This window comes from Strongylocentrotus purpuratus, unplaced genomic scaffold (assembly GCF_000002235.5).
Source record: "Strongylocentrotus purpuratus isolate Spur 01 unplaced genomic scaffold, Spur_5.0 spur5_contig_113, whole genome shotgun sequence".
Taxonomy (NCBI): Eukaryota; Metazoa; Echinodermata; class Echinoidea; order Camarodonta; family Strongylocentrotidae; genus Strongylocentrotus; species Strongylocentrotus purpuratus.
Genome location: NW_022144759.1, coordinates 1 through 18407, shown reverse-complemented (window position 1 = coordinate 18407; position 18407 = coordinate 1). Strand labels below are relative to the sequence as shown.

The following is an 18407-nucleotide window of genomic DNA, read 5'->3' as shown; positions in this document are numbered from 1 at the left end:
TGGGGTTTGGGTATTTTCTGAAGAGACTTTTTTGCAGTCATGAGAATGCTCCTCTGCAGATGACAAATTCTCAACTGCTACTTTGTCCATATCTACAAATGATATAGTATGTCCCATTTCCTTCCTAGTTGATCCACTGCAACTGTCAAAGTCTTCTTTACATTCATCTCCATCAGTCTTTTTCTCTGAATGTGTTATAGAAATTGACTTGACAGGAAGATCAACTCCCATCATTCTTGCCATGGATTTTTTAAGGAGTGCCTTAATTTCAGATGACCTTTCATGATTTGATGAAATAGCCTCTTTCGCCATTCGTCTCACTATTGAAAAATCAGGGATGGCTGCATCTTCTTTGCACGAAGAGAAATCTGTATTTGTGTGCTGTGTGTACAATAGTTGCTTTTCTTCCACACAACTGTTTTGGGGTTTTATAGTTGCTGAGTTTTCAGGAGCACTCATGGAATCACTGTCAGATTTTTGTGCTTTATCTGAATCCTCTAAAATTGGTGCCTCTTCACAAGCAGATTGTTAGGCTTCGTCTGCAAAGGCTTGGTGTCTGAGGCAGAAATGCTTGCTTGTGGATCACTAGGTGCTAAACTAGGAACACTGGTTGCACGTTGACTTTGGAGTTGGATGTTTTCTGAAGACTTGTTATCGCAAGCCACTTCAATGTCATACTGCGATTCTGCAGTTTGCATGTGTGGTGCAAACATGAAGTCTGAATCAAACAGATAAATTTGCTTAAACTTTGTCATCTGTTCTTCCTCCGTCAATGACAGTTCAAACTGCTTCTCAGAATTTCCAAGATTTTCTTCACAGGTTTTGTTGGATTGTTTTGAATCAGACCTTTGGTTGGATAAGGTTGCAGTCTCTGGCAGGGATTGGTTTGAAATTGATGTTTCCTGCACAGTATTTACACAATATTTATCTACAATCTCTTCAACCCAGAAAAGAGACTCCTTTTCATCCACCTCTTCTTCTAGAATACTGGGCGATGCCGAACGCTTTGGTTTAGGAGGGGGAGCCCCTTGTGGAAGTGGCAACACCTTAACAGCTTCTGCTATTGTGCCTAGGTCTTCAATACTTGAATACATGATTCCATGCTCAGCTAAAAGGCCAGAAGTGGAACGGTTAGACATCTGGGATAATAGTGGACCCTTAGGTACTTCCAATGAAGCAGCTCTGATATGAGACTCTTGTCTGTGGGAGTGCATATCTGGAAGTGAAACAGCACTATACCTTTTGTCGAATGATTGAATTGGTAGGGTGGGAGCAAAAACTTTTCTACAGTGGGTTGGAGGTGTTCCTATTGAAGATGAAGATGAAAATGATTTCAAAGAATATTCCGATCCTGGAGACCCAGGGACACTACCTTTGAATAAATGTTCTTGAGGTGCAACTTTTAAGATTGTGGGGGTGGAGCTGCCCGTTTTTTGGTAGACTTTGAAGAAGTTGAAGATGTACTATCAACGGAAGCCCTAGGCCTTGGCAGAAATTCTGCAGGGGAGTATGTTACAGGACTGCTACTGCTAACAGACATATCTACACTGCCAGTACTTTCCGCCGAGACACTTTCATATCTACCGACTCTTATTGGTGGAGACATATCCTTGGTTTCTTGTAGCATTTCTGTGCCTTTCTTTGTCTTTTCTTCCCGAACAGCTTGCCTAATGTTCCCACCTTGCCCTCCCTCTGGCTCTCAGATTTTGACAGTGTTTTCTGTTGTGTGTGACGTGCATGCAGACTGTCACTCCTGTTGGACGGCATGCGGTTAACGTCATTTACTGTTTCAGTGAGTAGTGATAGAATATGCAAGAAAAACATAAAAGCAAGCAGGTTTATCTAAATTGCATAGTAACAGCAGATCATGCAAGTGATAACATTTAACAGAAATCATGCAATCACACAGCTTCTGAAAGGGATTTTTTTTCACAGCAAAATGTAATGTGCAAGAACAGCAAATCAAAGCAAAAGTGGATTGTTGAGTTTTTCTTAAAAAACAACTTTTTATCCCTTCTCCAAAATGACTGATAAGTACTGTGTGATCAAATGATAGACTGACCTTAAGTCCAAGTTGATTTAAATGCTGGTTATTAGTGTGCACCATTTGGAGAAGGCACAAATAGTTGTTTTATCAGCAAACTCAGCAATGCATGCAGGGCAAAACACCATTGAGGAATTACTGTTCATACCTTTCGACCTTTAAAAGCTGCATAGGGTTATCGTGTGAATCTATGCTACTTGTGTTCCTAGTAGCACAAAATCAAGAAATCATAGAAGGAATCATTTGAATGAAAAACTGTAAATCTCACTATCCCATTTCATTTGACGTCAACATGCAATCACTTTTTGTTCTCAGTCTCATATTTTTTACACATGGAATCTTAAAATCTTGAGATAGAGCAATCTTGAAAACTTCTAACACTGATGACCAACTATTATGTTAGCACTTTGCCTAACATAGTATTATTTTCATCAGCTTCATTTAAATATTACAATTTGCAAAAACAGATCAGAGGAAAAAGGTATTGTGAATGTTAAAGTTGGGAGTTTGTTTTTAAATTGTCGGAATGATTAAACTTATGTGAGATAACAAATGACTTCCTATCTTGATCACCAAGACAACCTTTTGAAGTCAGAATAACTACCTTTTATGCAGTTGATTGCAAAATAAAAAAAAGCACAAACTACAAAAACATTGCAAGCTATATAATTATGCAAATTATTTGTTACACTTGTTCCCTCAGTAAAGAAAATGCTGTATGCTCCAGCTGAATAAATCTACATGCTATTAAGAATAAAGCTGCAAAGTTCCTTAAAATGCACCAGGTTAATGGCATACATTCAGTTTTAGCATTTTGCAAATGTCTTTACTAATTTGTCCCATTGTTAAACTTTACTCACCATCAGATCTACTGGAGTGCAAACTGTCTACTCCATGGAGTCCTACTTCATCAGCAGTGTCTTCGTCTGGTATTTGAACAATGGTTTGTCGACCTTTGCGGCTGAAAAACTTCCCCAAAGACTTCTTTCCTTTGGAGTGGGAATGTTCTTTGGCATATGCAGCTGAATCATCAGCATCATCTCCATTTGCATTATTGTTCACATTGAGTTCCATGTCGTCGTGTCTTGTTTCAATTGTTTGTGTACCATCAGTCTGCGTATTGTTGTTGTTATTTGAATTGGGGTTATCAGAGTCACTGGAGTCTTTTTTGCCAAATCCAAATGTTGACATTATTCTGGAGCCAATACCTTCATCAGAGTCAGAAGATGAACTGGAGCTAGAGCTGGAGCTAGAAGTAGAATCTCTGGACAGGCCTATTGACCCAAAGAATCCTTTCTTTTCCTTCTTTTTCTTCTTTGGACGAGCCTTTGATTCTGTTTTAACATCAACGTCAGCTTTGCCTGCTAATGAGCCCGACATTTCTGGCAGTTTAACAGAAAGTCCTCCAGAAGCAGCTTTGTCAACGTCAACTTCTCCACCATCCCCGCCCACTACTCCGATGTCTGCACTTGGTACATCTACTGAAACAGCACCATCGACTGATGATCCCTCATGATCCTTTTTCTTCTTTCCTTTTCCTCTTTTCTTCCGCTTTTTACCATCAGTTTTAGTACTAGCAGAACCTGTTACTTCAGGTAGGCCCAATTTGGCTCCACCAGATAAGCCAACACCAACATCACCACTAATATCGCCAGCTGTGCCTCCCATTCCAATTCCATCCAGGCCGCCCATTGACATGTCGGGTTTTGTTGTACCAACATCAATGTCAACATCTGCTCCGAGACCACTGCCAATATCAGGGCCACCAGTCAAAATGCCACCGATCTCTCCACTTAATGAACCCTCTGGTTTAGCTGCTTTGACATTCATGTCAACTTCAGGCTTAATATCATCGCTGCCAAACTCCCCACTGACATCAAATTTTCCATTTCCGATTCCACCAATATCTCCCTTGTGGTCTCCACTAAAGCCAAGGCCTACATCAATCCCTCCACCTGCAGAGAATGAGGTATCTGGTTTGGGTATTGCAGTATCCACATCAATTTTTCCATCTCCGATGCCATCAAAGCCTCCAGCAATACCACCTCCAAGGCCTCTGCCAACAAAACCTCCAGCTGATGCGTTGGCTTTTGGTTTGACTGCTTTTACGCTGTCATCAACCTTAGGTGTAACCATATCTAGGTCACCTCCAAAATCTTTACCAAATCCCTCACCAGCCAAGGCCAGACCTCCACCTACAGAAAATGAGCCATCTGGTTTTGGTGCTTTAGTTTCAATGTCAATATCTCCACCCCCAAAGCTACCACCTGCACCATCACCAATGCCTCCACCAAAATTGCCACTAATGCCATCTCCACTTACATCAGGACCACTAACAGAGAGAGAACCTTCTGGGTTGGGTGCTGTAACATCAACTTTGTATCTCCAATTCCACCAAGACCTCCAAATCCCCCACCAATTCCTCCACCTATTGACAGTGAACCATCTGGTTTAGGTGCCGAGACATCAACATCAACTTTTCCATCTCCAATTCCACCAAGGCCTCCCAATCCCCCACCAATTCCTCCACCTATTGACAGTGAACCATCTGGTTTAGGTGCTGAGACATCAACATCAACTTTTCCATCTCCAATTCCACCAAGGCCTCCAAATCCCCCACCGATTCCTCCACCTGCTGACAGTGAGCCATCTGGTTTAGGTGCTGAGACATCAACATCAACTTTTCCATCTCCAATTCCACCAAGGCCTCCAAATCCCCCACCGATTCTCCACCTGCTGACAGTGAGCCATCTGGTTTAGGTGCTGAGACATCAACATCAACTTTTCCATCTCCAATTCCACCAAGGCCTCCAAATCCTCCACCAAATCCTCCACCTGCTGACAGTGAGCCATCTGGTTTAGGTGCTGAGACATCAACATCAACTTTTCCATCTCCAATTCCACCAAGGCCTCCAAATCCCCCATCAATTCCTCCACCTATTGACAGTGAGCCATCTGGTTTAGGAGCTGAGACATCAACATCAACTTTTCCATCTCCAATTCCACCAAGGCCTCCAAATCCCCCACCGATTCCTCCACCTGCTGGCAGTGAACCATCTGGTTTAGGTGCTGAGACATCAACATCAACTTTTCCATCTCCAATTCCACCAAGGCCTCCAAATCCCCCACCAAATCCTCCACCTGCTGACAGTGAGCCATCTGGTTTAGGTGCTGAGACATCAACATCAACTTTTCCATCTCCAATTCCACCAAGGCCTCCAAATCCCCCACCAATTCCTCCACCTATTGACAGTGAGCCATCTGGTTTAGGAGCTGAGACATCAACATCAACTTTTCCATCTCCAATTCCACCAAGACCTCCAAATCCCCCACCAATTCCTCCACCTATTGACAGTGAGCCATCTGGTTTAGGAGCTGAGACATCAACATCAACTTTTCCATCTCCAATTCCACCAAGGCCTCCAAATCCCCCACCAATTCCACCACCTGCTGACAGTGAGCCATCTGGTTTAGGTGCTGAGACATCAACATCAACTTTTCCATCTCCAATTCCACCAAGGCCTCCAAATCCCCCACCGATTCCTCCACCTGCTGACAGTGAGCCATCTGGTTTAGGTGCTGAGACATCAACATCAACTTTTCCATCTCCAATTCCACCAAGGCCTCCAATTCCACCAAGGCCTCCAAATCCCCCACCAATTCCTCCACCTGCTGACAGTGAGCCATCTGGTTTAGGTGCTGAGACATCAACATCAACTTTTCCATCTCCAATATCACCAAGGCCTCCAAATCCCCCACCAATTCCTCCACCTGCTGACAGTGAGCCATCTGGTTTAGGTGCTGAGACATCAACATCAACTTTTCCATCTCCAATTCCACCAAGGCCTCCAAATCCCCCACCAAGGCCTCCCAATACCCCACCAATTCCTCCACCTGCTGACAGGGAGCCATCTGGTTTAGGTGCTGAGACATCAACATCAACTTTTCCATCTCCAATTCCACCAAGGCCTCCAAATCCCCCACCAAGGCCTCCAAATCCCCCACCAATTCCTCCACCTGCTGACAGTGAGCCATCTGGTTTAGGTGCTGAGACATCAACATCAACTTTTCCATCTCCAATTCCACCAAGGCCTCCAAATGCCCCACCAATTCCTCCACCTATTGACAGTGAGCTATCTGGTTTAGGTGCTGAGACATCAACATCCACTTTTCCATCTCCAATTCCACCAAAGCCTCCAAATCCCCCACCAATTCCTCCACCTGCTGACAGTGAGCCATCTGGTTTAGGAGCTGAGACATCAACATCAACTTTTCCATCTCCAATTCCACCAAGACCTCCAAATCCCCCACCAATTCCTCCACCTATTGACAGTGAGCCATCTGGTTTAGGAGCTGAGACATCAACATCAACTTTTCCATCTCCAATTCCACCAAGGCCTCCAAATCCCCCACCTGCTGACAGTGAGCCATCTGGTTTAGGTGCTGAGACATCAACATCAACTTTTCCATCTCCAATTCCACCAAGGCCTCCAAATCCCCACCAAGGCCTCCACCTATTGACAGTGAGCCATCTGGTTTAGGTGCTGAGACATCAACATCAACTTTTCCATCTCCAATTCCACCAAGGCCTCCAAATCCCCCACCAATTCCTCCACCTGCTGACAGTGAGCCATCTGGTTTAGGAGCTGAGACATCAACATCAACTTTTCCATCTCCAATTCCACCAAGGCCTCCAAATCCCCCACCAAGGCCTCCACCTATTGACAGTGAGCCATCTGGTTTAGGTGCTGAGACATCAACATCAACTTTCCATCTCCAATTCCACCAAGGCCTCCAAATCCCCCACCAATTCCTCCACCTGCTGACAGTGAGCCATCTGGTTTAGGAGCTGAGACATCAACATCAACTTTTCCATCTCCGATTCCACCAAGGCCTCCAAATCCACCACCAAGGCCTCCACCTATTGACAGTGAGCCATCTGGTTTAGGTGCTGAGACATCAACATCAACTTTTCCATCTCCAATTCCACCCAGGCCTCCAAATCCCCCACCAATTCCTCCACCTGCTGACAATGAGCCATCTGGTTTAGGTGCTGAGACATCAACATCAACTTGTCCATCTCCAATTCCACCAAGGCCTCCAAATCCCCCACCAAGGCCTCCACCTGCTGACAGTGAGCCATCTGGTTTAGGTGCTGAGACATCAACATCAACTTTTCCATCTCCAATTCCACCAAGGCCTCCAAATGCCCCACCAATTCCTCCACCTGCTGACAGTGAGCCATCTGGTTTAGGTGCTGAGACATCAACATCAACTTTTCCATCTCCAATTCCACCAGGCCTCCAAATCCCCCACCAATTCCACCACCTATCGAGAGTGAGCCATCTGGTTTAGGTGCTGAGACATCAACATCAACTTTTCCATCTCCAATTCCACCAAGACCTCCAAATCCCCCACCAATTCCTCCACCTGCAGACAGTGAGCCATCTGGTTTAGGAGCTGAGACATCAACATCAACGTTTCCATCTCCAATTCCACCAAGGCCTCCAAAACCCCCACCAATTCCTCCACCTATTGACAGTGAGCCATCTGGTTTAGGTGCTGAGACATCAACATCAACTTTTCCATCTCCAATTCCACCCAGGCCTCCAAATCCCCCACCAATTCCTCCACCTATTGACAGTGAGCCATCTGGTTTAGGTGCTGAGACATCAACATCAACGTTTCCATCTCCAATTCCACCAAGGCCTCCAAATCCCCACCAATTCCTCCACCTGCTGACAGTGAGCCATCTGGTTTTGGTGCTGAGACATCAACATCAACTTTTCCATCTCCAATTCCACCAAGGCCTCCGAATCCCCCACCAAATCCACCTGCTGACAGTGAGCCATCTGGTTTAGGTGCTGAGACATCAACATCAACTTTTCCATCTCCATTCTATCTAGGGCTCCAACACCAGCACCAATTCCTCCTCCACCTACTGACAGCGAACCATCTGATTTAGGTGCCGACACATCAACATCACCACTGATGTCAATTCCTCCTTCTGCAGAACCAGTCTTTTAGCCTTGCCTGAAAATCCAAAACTGGGCAATTTGACTTTGAACCCCCCTTTCCCTTCATGGTCTGATTCTGAAGAACTGGAACTGCTGCTTGATTTCCCATCCTTTTTACCTCGAAATCCAAAACCAAAGCCTCCCTTTTTTTTTCCTTTTGGCTTTTTAGGTTTTCCCTTTTTGCCAAGATTCAAACCAACATCTGGAACTTCTCCCATTTCACCACTTCCAGCACTTAGGTCTATTCCTCCACCTACAGAAAGGGAAGCATCTGGTTGTGGTGCTGTAACATCTGCATCAATTTTTCCATCTCCATTAATATCTCCACCAATGCCTCCACCGCCAGAGAATGACCCATCAAGTTTGGGAGCTGCAACATCCAGGTCAACTGTGAAGTCTCCAACTCCTGCAAGGTGACCACCACTAATATCTCCACTTGGTTTTGCAGCCTTTGCTTCAATGTCAACTTTGGGAGTAACAATATCACTACCTGCACTCACATCCATTTCTTCCTTTTTACCGCCTAAACCTAATCCAAATTTGCCCTTCTTTTTCTTTGGGCTGCCTTTACCCTTGACGTTTATACTTCCAGATGCCTTTGGGGGTGATACATCAATGTTTACATCAACATCTCCCGAAGCTTTATGCTTTGACTTGCCAAAGTGTATAGATGGCAGGCCAAAGCTGCCCCTTTTCCCAGAACCTCTCTTTTTATCTCCTCTGTGCAGTTTAGCGTCAGCTGTGGCATCAAAGTCTGTCTGGACTTTTGGTCCACTTGGTTGATCTACCGAAATGCCAGCTTCTGGTTTTGCTAGCTCAAAATCCCCATTGAGAGACAAGTCAGCACTACCACCCGTCGGCTTGAATTTTCCTTCTGCACCAACATCGATGTCCCCGCTGTGACTAAGGTCATAGTCTCCTTTGCCTCCTTTCATCTTTGGTAATCCAAACGATGGCATGTGAAACCCCCTTTTCTTTTTTCCGGATCCTTACCCTTTCCGTCAAATCCAATTGCACCATCAATTTCAGTATCAACAGATGCATCAGGGCTATCGACAAACATTTTACCACTCGGCAGATCAACTGAAACATTACCTTCAGGTTTCGAAGCCTTAACATCAACATCTAAAGCCTTTGTCACTCCTCCAAGATCTGGTCCTTCAATACCAATTGAGCCCTTCGGTAGCTTCATATCCACATCTGCATCTCCTTTGGGGAGATCAATGCCACCAGAGACTCCAATACCTATGTCAGCACCAACCTTCACATCAGCATCTGGGCCGTCAATGTCACCTGATATATCTGGTCCTTTCAGTTTTGCACCAACACCTCCTTTCACTTTTGGGCCTTTGATACCACCTTTCAGGCCAAAGCCTGCCTTGCCATCATCTGATTCAGAATCGCTTGAGCTGCTGGTTCCATCTCCCTTTCCTTTAAAGCCAAAGCCAAATGAGGGCAAGTGAAATCCTCCACCTGCTTTCTTTTTTGGACTTTTTTTCTTGCCCCCAACAGACAAATTGACATCCACGTCAGGGGCATCAACACTTCCTCCAAAAGATGCATCTGGACCTTTACCTGACAGGTCCATGTCTGGTTTAGATGCTTTACCATCAACCTCGACACCAACACCACCTCCAATCTTTGGCCCTTCAACAGAAATTGAGCCATCTCCTTCAGGCAGCTCCACCTTTCCTCCTGCTCCCCCACTGACATCCACATCTATGTCAGGACCAAACACTTTGGACCTTCCATGTCCCCTTCAATTTGAAGTCCTCCATCCAAGTCAACATCACCATGCCCCTTGCCTTTACCTTTGGAAAGTGTATGGAGGGCATATTAAGTGAGGGCATGTGGAATTTCCCCTTTTTCTTGCCAGATCCCCTATGTTTGCCTCCCAGATCAATGTCTGCATCAATATCTGCATCTATTCCAATGTCTGCATCGCCTGAAAGCTTTCCACTTGGAAGATCAACAGAAACATCAGCGTCAGGTTTTGAGGCTTTAACATCAACATCCAAGGATTTGCCAACCCCACCAAGGTCTGGTCCTTCAAAACCAATTGAGCCCTTTGGTAGATTTACATCCACATCTGTACCTCCTTTGGGAGGTCAGTGCCACCAGAAACTCCAACACCAATGCCAGCACCACCCTTCACATCAGCATCTGGGCCGTCTATGTCACCTGATATTTCTGGTCCTTTCAATTTTCCACCAACACCTCCTTTCACTTTGGGCCTTTGATACCACCTTTCAGGCCAAAGCCTGCCTTGCCATCATCTGATTCAGAATCACTTGAGCTGCTGGTGTCATCTCCCTTTCCTTTAAAGCCAAAGCCAAATGACGGCATATGAAATCCCCCACCTGTTTTCTTTTTTTGTTTTTCTTCTTGCCCCCGCCTGACAAATTGACATCTATATCAGGGCCATCAACACTTCCTCCAATAGATGCATGTGGACCTTTACCTGTCATGTCAATGTCTGGTTTAGATGCTGTACCATCAACATCAACACCTACACCACCTCCAATCATTGGTCCTTCAACAGAAAATGAACCATCGCCTTCAGGCAGCTCCACTTTTCCTCTACCATCCCCACTAACATCCACATCTATGTCAGGACAGACACTTTTGGACCTTTCATGTCCCCTTCAATTTGAAGTCCTCCATCCAAGTCAACATCACCATGCCCTTGCCTTTACCCTTTGGTAAGTGTAATGAAGGCATGTTAATTGAGGGCATGTGGAATTTCCCCTTTTTCTTGCCAGATCCCTATGTTTGCCTCCAAGATCAGTGTTTGCATCAATATCTGCATCTATTCCAATGTCTGCATCGCCTGAAAGCTTTCCACTTGAAGATCAATAGAAACATCAGCATCAGGTTTTGAGGCTTTAACATCAACATCCAAGGATTTGCTAACCCCACCAAGATCTGGTCCTTCAATACCAATTGAGCCCTTCGGTAGCTTCATATCCACATCTGCACCTCCTTGGGGAGATCAATGCCACCAGAAACTCCAATACCAATGCCAGCACCACCCTTCACATCAGCATCTGGGCCTTCTATGTCACCTGACATTTCTGGTCCTTTCAATTTTCCACCAACACCTCCTTTCACTTTTGGGCCTTTGATACCACCTTTCATGCCAAAGCCTGCCTTGCCATCATCTGATTCAGAATCACTTGAGCTGCTGGTGTCATCTCCCTTTCCTTTAAAGCCAAAGCCAATGACGGCATGTGAAATCCCCCACCTGTTTTCTTTTTTGTTTTTTTCTTCTTTCCCCCGCCTGACAAATTGACATCTATATCAGGGCCATCAACACTTCCTCCAACAGATGCATGTGGACCTTTACCTGTCATGTCAATGTCTGGTTAGATGCTGTACCATCAACATCTACACCACCTCCAATCTTTGGTCCTTCAACAGAAATTGAGCACCTCCTTCAGGCAGCTCCACTTTTCCTCCTGCTCCCCCACTGACATCCACATCCACGTCAGGACCAGATACCTTTGGACCTTTGATGTCCCCTTCAATTTGAAGTCCTCCATCCAAGTCAAGATCGCCATGCCCCTTGCCCTTGCCCTTTGGAAAGTGTATGGAGGGCATGTTAATTGAGGGCATGTGAAATTTCCCCCTTTTCTTGCCTGATCCCTGTGTTGGCCTCCCAGACCAATGTCAGCATTAATATCTGCATCTACACCAATGTCGGCATCGCCTGAAAGCTTTCCACTTGGAAGATCAACAGAAACATCAGCATCAGGTTTTGAGGCTTTGACATCAACATCCAAGGATTTGCTAACCCCACCAAGATTTGTCCTTCAATACGATTGAGCCCTTTGGTAGCTTCATATCCAGATCTGCATCTCCTTTGGGGAGATCAATGCCACCAGAGACTCCAATACCTATGTCAGCACCACCCTTCACATCAGCATCTGGGCCTTCTATATCACCTGACATTTCTGGTCCTTTCAATTTTCCACCAACACCTCCTTTCACTTTCGGGCCTTTGATACCACCTTTCAAGCCAAAGCCTGCCTTGCCATCATCTGATTCAGAATCACTTGAGCTGCTGGTTCCATCTCCCTTTCCTTTAAAGCCAAAGCCAAATGACGGCATGTGAAATCCTCCACCTGCTTTCTTTTTTGGTTTTTCTTCTTGCCCCATCAACACTTCCTCCAATCGATGCACTTGGACCTTTACCTGACAATCAATGTCTGGTTTAAATGCTTTACCATCAGCATCAACTTCTACACCACCTCCAATCTTTGGGGCTTCAACAGAAATTGAGCCATCGCCTTCAGGAAGCTCCACTTTTCCTCTACCACCCCCACTAACATCCACATCTATGTCAGGACCAGACACTTTTGGACCTTTCATGTCCCTTCAATTTGAAGTCCTCCATCCAAGTCAACATCACCATGCCCTTTGCCTTTACCCTTTGGAAAGTGTAAGGAAGGCATGTTAATTGAGGGCATATGGAATTTCCCCTTTTTCTTGCCAGATCCCTATGTTTGCCTCCCAGATCAATGTCTGCATCAATATCTGCATCTATTCCAATGTCTGCATCGCCTGAAAGCTTTCCACTTGGAAGATCAATAGAAACATCAGCATCAGGTTTTGAGGCTTTAACATCAACATCCAAGGATTTGCTAAACCCCACCAAGATCTGGTACTTCATAATCAACAGAGCCCTTTGGTAGATTTGCATCCACATCTGCACCTCCTTTGGTGAGATCAATGCCACCAGAAACTCCAATACCAATGCCAGCACCACCCTTCACATCAACATCTGGGCCGTCTATGTCACCTGATATTTCTGGTCCTTTCAGTTTACCGCCAACACCTCTTTCACTTTTGGGCCTTTGATACCACCTTTCATGCCAAAGCCTCTCTTGCCATCATCAGATTCTGAATCACTAGAGCTGCTGGTTCCATCTCCTTTCCTTTAAAGCCGAAGCCAAATGATGGCATGTGAAATCCTCCACCTCCTTTCTTTTTTGTTTTTTTCTTCTTGCCCCCACTTGACAAATTGACATCTATATCAGGGCCATCAACACTTCCTCCAATAGACGCACCTGGAACTTCACCCGACAGGCCAATGTCTGGTTTAGATGCTTTAACATCATCAACACCTACACCACCTCCAATCTTTGGCCCTTCAACAGAAATTGAGCCATCTCCTTCGGCAGCTCCACTTTTCCTCCTGCTCCCCCACTGACATCCACATCCATGTCAGGACCAGACACCTTTGGACCTTTGATGTCCCCTTCAATCTGAAGGCCTCCATCCAAGTCAACATCGCCATGCCCTTGCCCTTACCCTTTGGAAAGTGTATGGAGGGCATGTTAATGGAGGGCATGTGGAATTTCCCCTTTTTCTTGCCAGATCCCCTATGTTTGCCTCCCAGATCATGTCTGCATCAATATTTGCATCTATTCCAATGTCTGCATCGCCTGAAAGCTTTCCACTTGGAAGATTTACAGAAACATCAGCATCAGTTTTGAGGCTTTAACATCAACATCCAAGGATTTGCTAACCCCACCAAGGTCTGGTCCTTCAAAACCAAGTGAGCCTTTGGTAGATTTACATCCACATCTGCACCTCCTTTGGGGAGGTCAGTGCCACCAGAAACTCCAACACCAATGCCAGCACCACCCTTCACATCAGCATCTGGGCCGTCTATGTCACCTGATATTCCTGGTCCTTTCAATTTCCACCAACATCTCCTTTCACTTTTGGGCCTTTGATACCACCTTTCAGGCCAAAGCCTGCCTTGCCATCATCTGATTCAGAATCACTTGAGCTGCTGGTGTCATCTCCCTTTCCTTTAAAGCCAAAGCCAATGACGGCATGTGAAACCCCCCACCTGTTTTCTTTTTCGTTTTTTCTTCTTGCCACGCCTGACAAATTGACATCTATATCAGGGCCATCAACACTTCCTCCAATAGACGCACCTGGAACTTTACCTGACAGGCCAATGTCTGGTTTAGATGCTTTACCATCATCATCAACACCTACACCACCTCCAATCTTTGGTCCTTCAACAGAAATCGAGCCACCTCCTTCAGGCAGCTCCACTTTTCCTCCTGCTCCCCCACTGACATCCACATCCATGTCAGGACCAGACACCTTTGGACCTTTGATGTCCCCTTCAATCTGAAGTCCTCCATCCAAGTCTACATCACCATGCCCCTTGCCTTTACCCTTTGGTAAATGTATGGAGGGCATGTTAATTGAGGGCAAGTGGAATTTCCCCTTTTTCTTGCCAGATCCCCTATGTTTGCCTCCAAGATCAATGTCTGCATCAATATCTGCATCTACTCCAATGTCTGCATCACTGAAAGCTTTCCACTTGGAAGATCAATAGAAACATCAGCATCAGGTTTTGAGGCTTTTACATCAACATCCAAGGATTTGCTAACCCCACCAAGATCTGGTCCTTCATAATCAACAGAGCCCTTTGGTAGATTTGCATCCACATCTGCACCTCCTTTGGGAGATCAATGCCACCAGAAACTCCAATACCAATGCCAGCACCACCCTTCACATCAGCATCTGGGCCGTCTGTATCACCTGAAATTTCTGGTCCTTTCAGTTTACCGCCCACACCTCTTTCACTTTTGGGCCTTTGATACCACCTTTCAGGCCAAAGCCTCTCTTGCCATCATCAGATTCTGAATCACTAGAGCTGCTCCCATCTCCTCTTCCTTTTAAGCCGAAGCCAAGTGAGGCATCTCCCTCAGGCAAATCTACTTTTCCCCCACCACTGCCTCCAAAATCCACATTTATGTCAGGACCAGACAGCTTTGGACCTTTCAAGTTTCCTCCAACGTCCAGGTCTCCACCAAAGCTAGCATCACCATGTCCTTTTTCAGCAACTCCACCTGAAATTGCAACATCTGCATCACCTTTTATATCAACCTCTGGAAGATCTCCTGACACTTTCCATGCTTGTGCTTTGGAGGAGAAAATCCAAAATTGAATGATGGAAAATGAAATCCGCCCCCCGTTTTCTTTTTTGACCCTTTTCCTTTGCTATCAAGAGACAGATTAGCGTCTGCTCCAAGATCCCCTTTTACCTCAGGAGCATTCACATCAACATCTGGCAAATTTGCATCACCGCTCACACTAATGTCTCCACCTGCTCCAACCTTCGCATCCAGTCTTGACCGTCAATGTCAACTTCAGCTTTACCCTTGCCCTTCCACTTGGGTAAGCTTGGAGGTTAAAACTTGGTAGATGGAATTTTTTACTTTTCCAGATGCCTTTCCATTTAAGCTCAGGTCTGCCACTGGTGGATCAACACCAAGAGAACCAGACACGTCACCTCCTGCAGACAACTTGCCACTTGGAACATCAACATCAATACCTGCACTAGGCTTTGGGGTTTCAACCTCAACATCAACTGATTTTTGTACGCCTCCCAGGTCAGGTCCTTGCAAATCAATACTCCCACCTTTAACCCAAATGCTCCTTCTGGTCCTTTGACATTTCCATCAACTACAAGTGTTCCATCAAGATCTGGATCATCAATTGACATTTTGCCCTTTTGAACATTTACATCTGCACCAACATCTGGGGACTGATGCCACCCAACCCTGAAGCTCCTCCAAATGAGCCTCCAATTCCTGCTCTAATATCACCTTTAGGCAAACCCACATCCACTCCTGGTGCTCCAACTTTAATATCAACATCTGTGTCTGGTTTCTCCACATCAACACCTGCACTGGCATTGATATCCACATCTGGAACATCAGATTTTGGCACCTTTCCTCCAAAGTTAAAAGATGGCAAACCAAACTGGAAACCCTTCTTTTTGCCTGATCCTTTTCCCTCATACTCTGGTGAATCAACATCAAGCGACCCAGACATGCCAACTGATCCCTTGGGCAATTTTACTCTGGCCTCAGAATCACCTCCAATACCAGGGGCATCAACATCAACTGAACCCAATTTGCTTCCAGAGGGTCCTTTAACATCACTTTGTACATTTGGGCCTTGGCCTTGACATCAATGTCTGCATCTCCAACAACGTCAAAGTCAGAGTTAACACTCAATCTTCCCTCTGGTCCTTCACAGAAACATTGCCTTTTGCTTTGGCATCACCCGACCCAAATGACGGAAATCTGAACTTTGGAAGTCTGAAGTGGAAACCTCCCTTGTCCTTTTTGCTGCCGAGATCAAGTTTTGCATCTGGCACATCTGCACTAACATCAATACTACCCGATGGAGCAGGAACATCAATGTCAGGGCTGGAAATCCCACCCTTTGGACCACTACCACTGACACCAATACCACCGCCAAAACTTGCGCTTTCACGTCACCTCCAATGCCCACAGAGGCATCTGGTACATTCAATCCTCTAATGTTTGTGTCATCACCGATGTTAAGATCAGGTCCAGATATACCTCCATTGACACCAAGTCCACTTTCACCACCACCACCACCACCAAAGCTGGGGGCGTTCACATCATCAACATTAAGTGAAGCATCTGGTATTTTCCCTTTTCCTCCAATGTTTCCTATACCGCCAAAGCTTGGGGGTGAAACATCAACATCAGGTCCAGATATACCTCCTTTGGCACCAAATCCAATGTCACCACCAACACCACCACCAAATCTGGGGGCTTTCACATCACCACCAACATCCAGTGAAGCATCTGGTACTTCCCCTTTTCCTCCTATGTCTCCTTTGCCGCCAATGGTTGGGGGTGATACATCAACATCAGGCCCAGATATACCTCCTTTGGCAGCAAATCCAATGTCACCACCAACACCACCACCAAAGCTGGGGGCATCACATCACCAACATCCAGTGAAGCATCTGGTACATTCACTTTTCCTCCAATGTTTCCTTTGCCGCAATGGTTGGGGGTGATACATCACATCAGGTCCAGATATACCTCCTTTGACACCAAGTCCAATGTGACCACCAACACCACCACCAAAGCTGGGGGCTTTCACATCATCAACATCCAGTGAGGCATCTGGAACATTCACTTTACCGCCAAAGTTTGGAGCAGATACATCAACATCAGGTCCAGAAATACCTCTTTCATGGCCACATCACTGTCACCACTGAAACACCACCAATGCCAGGAACTTTAACATCTCCACAATACCCACTGAAGCATCCGTACATTCCCTCTTTCTCCAATGTGTGCATCACCACCAATTTGTGGACCGGATAGATCGACATCAGTAATGAAGTATCTCCTTTCATGCCGAGTCCCCCACTTCTGCCAAAACCACTTCCGATGCTTCCACCAATGCTGGGAGCTTAATATCTCCCCTTACACCAGGTGATGCATATGGAACATTCACTCCTCCATCAATATCTGCATTGACACCATTTTTTGGACTGGAAACATCTGGTCCTGCAAGATCTCCTTTGGTGCCAAGTTCACCATCCCATACACACCGCCACCAAATTTAAAATCTGGCTTTTTTGTTTTAACATAGTGTCAACATCAGCTTTCACCACAACATCTGGAGCTTCAACATCAAATCCAACAACTCCTCCCAGATCAGCATTTGCAAACTTCTACTCCTGCATCAGTGCTGCCATTTATTTTTGGCTTTCCAAGCTTGGGCAACTTGAACCTTCCTCCCTTCTTTCCTTTAGATGGAGAACCTTTGCCACTTGCACCAATGTTGAAATTTGCGCCTCCCTCTGGAAACCCGCTGCTATTTGCTGATGTGTCTAGGTTGGCATCCACATCACCTCTTACATCAGCTCCTGGAGATTCAACAGATAAATTTCCTTTAGGAAGATTTATCTCTTGTTTGAGTTTTTTGGTCTCATCATCAGAATCTGAATCAGATGAATCTCCAGTGAAGAACTTGGCTATCCCGGCGAAGAAACCACCTTTCTTTGGAGAATGTACTTTTGCTTCTGGCATATCAGCTTTGACATTTACATTAGCTGAAGGGAGTGAAGCATTTACATCAACATCAGCACCACCTGAAGAACCAGCTGAGGTGTTTCTACTGCAGGTATGTCGATATCCATGTCTGCTCCTCCTCCTGCAGAAAGTGATGGTGTTTTCACTTTAACTCCTGCTTCTTGATTTTTCTTCCTCCTGTGTTTCTGTCCTTTGTGTCCATTGATGCCAGCTGCTACATCTATGCCTCCACCAGTCTCTGCTCCCCTTGGAAGTTCAACATCCAACTCCGCCTCAACAGGAGTTCTTTTTCTGAACTTAGGGAAAGATGATCGCTTTTTGTGTTTATTTCCATTCACGCTCAGTTTCACATCTGGTGCAGACACATCAAACTTGCACCTGCAGAGGGCATATCCCCACTTACGCCAACACCTGCAGATGCTCCAGACGGAATGTTGGCCTGAAAAA

General features: G+C 45.6%; 3 protein-coding genes across 3 annotated transcripts; all 3 read right to left on the bottom strand.

Annotated features, from left to right (window-relative positions):
- Window positions 1-497: 497 nt before the first annotated feature.
- On the bottom strand, window positions 498-8996 carry LOC115928573 (uncharacterized PE-PGRS family protein PE_PGRS54-like). The gene is made up of 8 exons (XM_030996208.1): window positions 7987-8996; window positions 7361-7797; window positions 6831-7301; window positions 6547-6780; window positions 4778-6487; window positions 4446-4706; window positions 2905-4407; window positions 498-1108 (listed from the first exon to the last, which is right to left on the bottom strand). Exons 1-8 carry the CDS (start codon window positions 8994-8996, stop codon window positions 498-500), a joined length of 6237 nt encoding a protein of 2078 aa, XP_030852068.1.
- LOC115928199 (vesicle-associated protein-like) lies at window positions 8993-10589 on the bottom strand. Its single transcript, XM_030995401.1, has 3 exons — window positions 10523-10589; window positions 10143-10257; window positions 8993-9806 (listed from the first exon to the last, which is right to left on the bottom strand). The coding sequence occupies exons 1-3, from the start codon at window positions 10587-10589 to the stop codon at window positions 8993-8995; spliced, it is 996 nt and encodes a 331-aa protein (XP_030851261.1).
- A 5539-nt stretch (window positions 10590-16128) lies between these two features.
- LOC115927922 (vesicle-associated protein-like) lies at window positions 16129-17957 on the bottom strand. The gene is made up of 3 exons (XM_030994542.1): window positions 17594-17957; window positions 16937-17054; window positions 16129-16843 (listed from the first exon to the last, which is right to left on the bottom strand). Exons 1-3 carry the CDS (start codon window positions 17955-17957, stop codon window positions 16129-16131), a joined length of 1197 nt encoding a protein of 398 aa, XP_030850402.1.
- Window positions 17958-18407: the final 450 nt, after the last annotated feature.